The 7,383-nt window shown below is 34.2% G+C and overlaps 1 protein-coding gene across 1 annotated transcript; it reads right to left on the bottom strand.

Annotated features, from left to right (window-relative positions):
* Positions 1-2,481: 2,481 nt before the first annotated feature.
* LOC116850905 lies at positions 2,482-3,487 on the bottom strand. The gene is made up of 2 exons (XM_032829735.1): positions 3,376-3,487; positions 2,482-2,919 (listed from the first exon to the last, which is right to left on the bottom strand). The coding sequence occupies exons 1-2, from the start codon at positions 3,387-3,389 to the stop codon at positions 2,583-2,585; spliced, it is 351 nt and encodes a 116-aa protein (XP_032685626.1). The 5' UTR covers positions 3,390-3,487; the 3' UTR covers positions 2,482-2,582.
* Between the last annotated feature and the right edge of the window lie 3,896 nt (positions 3,488-7,383).

The raw sequence follows: 7,383 nt of genomic DNA, 5'->3' as shown, positions 1-7,383 counted from the left end.
ATATATATATATATATATATATATATATATATATATATATATATATATATATATAATGTATTATTCATATCTATTTCCGAATTCTATGAAAACATTCATCAGCTCTTGTGAAGAGATTGTACATTGCATTTGTACAAACCTTGAAATTTTGTTATTTTATAAATCATGTACTTTTTTTTATGCCATACGTATTATTATAACTTTAGTTCTCTCTCCACAAACTATAGCACACAAGTTTACTTTCTCTCTTATGTTCGCCTTTTTAAAAATCGATCAATAACATAATAAAAATAAAATATTATTCCAAAATTACAAAACAAAACACTAAAACTATAATAATGAATCTTTTAAATGTTGTAAGATTTTATAACATTTATACTTTTTAAGAGTTATTAGACTTAAAAACTGCGCACGAGAAAACTCTTAGAATACCATATTTAAGGATATAAAAAATACATTCTATTGAAGAGTGTCTCTTTTTTTAAAGTAAGTTTTCAGCTGAAGTGAGAAACAGCTATGTTATTAAAAAATGCATTTGTATTTTTTTTCTGAGTCTCAAATTCTCAAAATTTGCTGGACTGCTCGTAAAATCCACTTTCGCGTCTGACGGAAGGACACAAGCGAATGTAGTGGTGCACCACGTGCGCCGTCGTAATATTTTCGTCAGAATGTTGCTTGCGTAATTGCGCCGAGTAAATCCCTCATGCGCTCTATTCTCGTGTAGATCATCAGACGATGGCATTGTTAATCCGTGGAAGAGCGCTTGAATAGCGAACATCAACGTCAAATGAGATCTCGAAAAAGAAGATCGGTTGACGTGTGTCGCCCACATGCCTGCTTCAGGTACAAAAGTATAAGCCACGCAAGCGTTCGACGAAGCTTTCCACTCGGATTTTCCCTGTCAATTCTATTGGCGAAGTTTCTTCTCACGATTCAATGCTATAGGATCTCTATTCTTTTAAAGTGAATCAGTAAAGATGTTTTTGAATCAATAAAAAGAACATTCCACCGATAATATCAGTAAATATTCACCGATTTTCAGTGAAGACACTCTTATTTTATAAATCGATTTTATATTTCACTGATTTTGACCAGTGGAAGTGAGATTTCATTGCACACAAATTCGTTATGCGATTATTGTGGTGATGGAATTAACGACTTGTATGCGAAACATTTGCGTACAATCATTACGTACACTATCGGTGTTTACAAACTACTTCAATAAGGAACAGCTGTTACTATTAATTGATTCTTTTAGAGAGCTTTTAAAAAACTGTAAAAAGAAGTAGAGTTTGTAAAAAGAAAAAGAATTTGATAATAATTATGAAGTTGGATAGTTCCATTTGATGAAATAGTTTAAAAACTGAATGTATAAATGAATATGATCAAATAACTTGACAAATATTAACAAATAACCTCAGTAAGGCTTAGTATCTGTTGCTAAGATTGATTATTAATGTGGTGATTATTATCAATTTATGTGATACGTATCATCAAATAATTTATTACATAAAATTATATTGTTTAAAAAATAGATTAAACTGATAACAGTGTTTAACATTTATATCATATGATAAATTATGAAATATTTTGAGGTAATAGTTAAACTATTTAATAATTATTAACAAATTATCTAGTATTTTTTACTTACCAAAACGTTTAATTGGTTCAATTAAATGAAGAATTGGTTTTACTAATTATTTTGTAATTATTACCAGAGATAGTTGATAACTATTACCATATGTAATGTCAATTACCAAATGTTGCACTGAAATACTCATTACATCGCAAATTCATGTGTGTCAATTTTAAATGCATTAACGTATAATTTGACTGAAATTTTTTTACATATTTTCTACGGTTTTAAATCACGAGATTTAATACGGTTAAGATACATAAATTATAATTTAATAAACATGTTTAATAAACGTGTTTTTAAACGTGTTAAATAAACGTGACTTAAAACGGCAAGAAACGTGTAAAAAGAAATTCAATTAAAATAACTCTTAGATTTGCAATGCAAATATATTTGTTAATTATTACAAAACTTTTTCTTGTACTAATTGTAGTGATATATATGTATAATTATCCTGAGAAAAAAATATTTGACAATTTATTTATACGGGATAAAAGTTTATTTCACAGAAATAAGCTTTATTTCATAGAAATAAACTTTATCGGGTCGTTCCTCTCTGATGAAGCAAACTGAAATGTTCGCGAAACGTCGAAATTAAACAAAAATGAATCCACGCGGCTCAAACCCGGAAACCAAATCTAATATGTATGGACACCGCGAAAGCCTAAAAAATCAAATAAATTTTATATCTCACAATTTCAAGTATCTTATATCTCACAAATAAATTTTCAAGTTCTTCTCAGTGCAAACCACCAGTTATAAGTATAGCATTTCAATGAGAAATGACAATTTATTTATAAGGGATAAAAGTTTATTTCACAGAAATAAGCTTTATTTCATATAAATAAACTTTATATCTCACAAATAAATTTTCAAGTATTTTCTTCTCAGTATAAACCACCAGTTATAAATGCAGCGTTTCAATGAAGAATATACTGATTGTACTTTAGAGAGTAACGCGTAATGTTTCGCGATAACGCGACGTAGCGTCGCCAGCTGTCGGACGCGCACACGTACGCACGCCCACGTTCCCCGTCGGCGGCGTAATGGCACGGAGAAGTCCGTTGACCTTCGTCGAGGACGTGCCCATGTCCCCAGGCCGGGTCACACTCGAGTCTTGCGTTCGCAGGGGAACATGTTCGGGAGCGATCAGACTGGCACGTGGCAGCTCGATAAGCGCTCTCCGGGTGGGAGAAAGCGGGTCGCACGCGCTCCTACTCTGTCCACTTACGTATCCGCAGTGACGGATGGAGAGATATCCGGGGTCTCTCCGATGGTACGGTCTAATAATCGAACAGAGACAATCAGAATCATTATTTTAACGAGGGAAATCAAGAGGAGAAATTACGCCGACGGAAGCTGGTTCGACGTGAATTTAACTCAATCTCAAACTTTAAATTGAAATAGCGGAATTATGAATCGAGAGTAATCTGATCAAAGTAGAACTCTTTAATCATATTCGCCAATTGCTTAAGGTAGTTTGGTCAAAAATAGTGAAGTCCCAGATCTTGAAACTTGTAGCAAAATTAATTTAGGTATTAATATGTATGTGTGTTAAATATGGGTTTGATTAACCGTATAGTTTCCGAGAAATTACCGCTTATAATTTACTCTTTTTCTCAATATTTTACATGGCGCTGACGTATAAAAAGTAACACGTAAATGCGCATTTGTCAGCTGCAAATGACCTACGATAAGAATTAATACGAAAATTTGGGAAAAATTAATTGAATACTTACAGAAATACATACATCAGCGAAATTTACCGTACATTATTAGAGTATGATTAATTAGCAAAAATAAGTGTGGCTTTTGCTTTTTCGTTCGCGACCATACTTTGCGGATATGGCAACGTTGTATAGCTTGGCGTCGCAAAGCGCTAATAGAGATGTGACATTGCCACGATCTATAATTTCGCGACTACAACGCAATTCAGCATACTGTTTCTTTTTCTATCATTTATTTCATTTATTTTATCGATTTTTACTATTCTGAGAGAACCAATAATGTTTAAAAATCTGTTTTTCATTTTCACTTAAAAGAATTCATCGGTTGTTGAATCTTTTATTTAAAATCTAATTTTGACTACCACAGTTGGGAAACAATTACCTTAAGACACCCTTGACTTCTGTTTCCTACACTGAGAGAGAAAATATCCGAAAAATAAACAATATTTATTCGGAGAGTATTAATGATATATACTTGAATCTAAATTTTTTTATTTAAATAGAATTGCTTCCATGAGTAAAGCTAAAGCTTTTAAGAAAATAATTTCTTATTTGAAAGATATTTTATGTCAGTATACAAATAAATGTTTACCTATTAAATATTTTTTTATTTCTTAGATATTTTTTGTCTTACATAGTACGCGAAGCGTGTTGAATCTATAAGATATAAGTTTTCTTTTTTCGATTAATTACACTCACGAATTATAAGTTAATGCAATCTTTTATTTATTCTTCCTCATCAATAGAGGGGATCGTGTCCCTTTGACTTAGCCAAAGCTTAATGCTTTTTTCCTTTCTCCAGTGATCGTGTTTTTCGACTCTCTCTCTCTCTCTCTCTTCTCTTAATTCGTCTCCTTTCCTTTAACGTTTTGCAACTTTTATTATGCTTTCTCTTTCTCTCTCTCTCTCTTTTTCTTGTTTTATTACTGTTCGCTGTACTGTAATTTGTAATATGTTATTATTAGAGAGAGATGGGATACTTGTAATGTCGAAACTTAAAACTCCTCGAAACTCTGAAAAGTTTCAAAGTTCAAGGATACGAAACTTTGCGCTATTTTTGTGATTCGAAATTCTCGGAAACTGAGACATATCAGTTTGTTTTTTTATATTCAAAAACTACAACATTATAGGCGCGAAAAGCGGCAACAATTAAATCTCTATGTCTTTTTTTGAGTGGATAATTATTTTCATCTAGTTTCATATGATTATGTTTAATATTCTATCTAACTATGTTTAATTAATATTATTAATATTATATTATAATTAATATTATTAATATTATTAATATTATGTTTAATTAATATTATCTAATTGTGTGTGTGTATACTTAATAAATATTTAAAATTTGATTTTCTGAAAAATTTTGTTGAATTTCTAGTTTCTGTATTAAAGATATAAAATTTGATTTTTTGAAAAAATTTTGTTAAGTTTTTAATTCTTAATCAAAAATACTCCTTTTGATAATTGCACATTAAAATGTTGATAAAATTGTTTTCCATCAATAATCAAACAGGTAAATAATCATATTTACCTGTTTTAAGTGTTGAAGGACTGATTTTTTTAGTGAAAAATGAAATTAAGCAGACGCTGTTTTATACACAATTACCGTCTATTTTTTAAAATTATTATTTCAAGTTTGGACAGTTTGATATTTCGAGAATTTCGAGAGTTTCGAGGTCTCATAAAGTGTCAGATTCGATTCGAGTTTCGAGGAATCTAACGCGCGGTCCGCCACTGCACATGCTCTCACCTCTGCCCTCGCAGCGATTCACCCTCGCTCTTTCCCCGGCTTTCCTCCTGTTATCCTGTTTCCAAGTATTTGTCAAAGGCGGTACAACGCCGCGGGAGACTCCACCCAGATCGGTGCACCGCTTCCCGACAGCCGTTTCCTCCTTAGATAACGAGTTATATCGAAGTCCACTGCGGGCCGGTCGCGTCTTTTGATACCGCAATTCCGTGCCTTCCGGACACTCCTACGTTACGCCCTTTCGAGATCGCGAATTATAGCATGTCGCCAAGCTGACGGACGAAGCTGCCAAGACGCGTTAGTCTAAAGTTAAATGGATTCTGAAATCAAATTACTACATTCAGTGCCGCTCGCGATGATCATCCACATTCATCTAAACTGTGAAAGCTTTTTTCCTCCTTTATTCAAATTTTCGTGCGTTAACAAGAGCGTTAGCAAAGGACATTATTGTTTTCTTTTTGCCTTTGGGCTCATCTCTTCGTTCCTGAAATGTTCTGCGGATCTCTTGAGAGGTGGCCGCGGCTCTCGTCAGATTTCGAATGCGAGTCATGATAAATTGTACTTCCCGCTCTCTCTGGAAGGGAATACTGATATTCCTCGGTTCGAAATCAAATTTCTCCCGTCGGCAGTGGCCTGAGCTGAAAGGAATACCCTGGCCTCACATGTTAGCCTGTTACCACGCAACTCTCAAGTTGTGCGGGTCAGCTGCTGCGAATGCCTGGGCCGATCAATCCGCGAAGCTCCATCGACGATATACTGGCCTGATCGTCGACGAAATGTATTGTCACTTGATTGTCAATCCGCTTTTTACCGAGGCCGTTATTAAAACACCGCGTTACTCTTATTATAGCCGTTGTGTCGTGTTAGAAAGGAACGGATCTAGACGTGCCCTGAGAAATAACCATCGATACGCGCTGTGCGTCTGGCAGTTCCTCGGGCTGGTCTTTGTCCTTCCGAATTTACAACATCGGAGAACGTCGCGGTGTCGTTATATCCGTGCAAAAATGACCGCGATTTGTTTAGAAATATTTCTGATATTATCTTCTCGCGCGCGCGCACGCACACATTCACATGCGCGCGCGCGCGTCACACGATCGCGTGGACGACTCGAGAGTGCTCTGAAAAATATTAAACGCGCCGATGCTCGTCATTTAATTTAATGTATATCGATAAACGTTGCGAGGATAAAGTAAGACATTAGTTGTCTAAATAGCTTTGCTTATTCTTGTTCTTTTTCTTTTCTTAATGCGTTAGGCCGCGATGGTCGACAACGAGGGCGAGCTTCGACGGTATTTTATATAATTTCCGATTTTTCTTTCTTTTTTTTAAAGAGGTGGCAAGCACGAAATTATTTGGATCGATGTCACGCGACTTTAGCGAGTTTCTGTTCTCCTGTTTCGATATATAAAATTTTTCAGGGAAAAGCTTGTAATTTTGGTAGATTTAACGAAATGCCTCAGACGGGCGTTATTAAGAAATAATCGATCATTGTAAAATTCTGCAATTATAAAGTTGCTATGATTCTAATATGCGTTTTTATATCAAACACTATATTATATATATATATATATATATATATATATATATATATATATATATATATACTCACACACAACCAAACATCGGTTGCAAAACTTTTAACGTTAAAGCATATAAAATTGACTAATGAATTATATTTCGAGATATATATTTCGAGGTATGTATTTTAACCACACGTAGTGTGTGTATAAGTACATATATGTGTATGTGTGTTGTATAGGCGCGCTACTTTATATTTATTAAATATAATTATTTAAATCTCTCTCCCTTTTCCATATATATATATATATATATATATATATATATATATATATATATATATCGACCTTGCTCTCTCGCTCTCTCTATATACGCGAATGAACAATCGATCTGTATTATTCTATGCAATATATATGGGACAATGTTACTTCACTCTTTGGACTTTTACGCAGAGCATTTGTCAAGCACTCCAAAAGCAATCTGCATTCCACGCGTCGTCCAACGTTTTTACCTCGGAAGACAATGTTTCAAGAGAGGGTTTCAAGGATGTACCGCTTGTTCGAGATGTGCATCAGTTATTTGCAGTAATCGCGAATGTCGCGTGGCGAGTCGTGTAAGCTTGCAATGCGACTCGATGCGGCATGTAACGAAAAACTGGTCGAGACTTGCGAAAGTAGCGTAAGAATATGTTTCCGGGGATTCGTGGCGTTTTAGCAACGCGTTATCCAAATGGTCACACTTGACTGAAGTTGCTC

Source organism: Odontomachus brunneus, unplaced genomic scaffold (genome assembly GCF_010583005.1).
Source record: "Odontomachus brunneus isolate Ranch 3 - 2012 unplaced genomic scaffold, Obru_v1 Obru_scaffold_159, whole genome shotgun sequence".
NCBI classification, from domain to species: domain Eukaryota; kingdom Metazoa; phylum Arthropoda; class Insecta; order Hymenoptera; family Formicidae; genus Odontomachus; species Odontomachus brunneus.
Note: the sequence above shows the minus strand (reverse complement) of the source record. Positions and strands in the feature narration are given on the sequence as shown.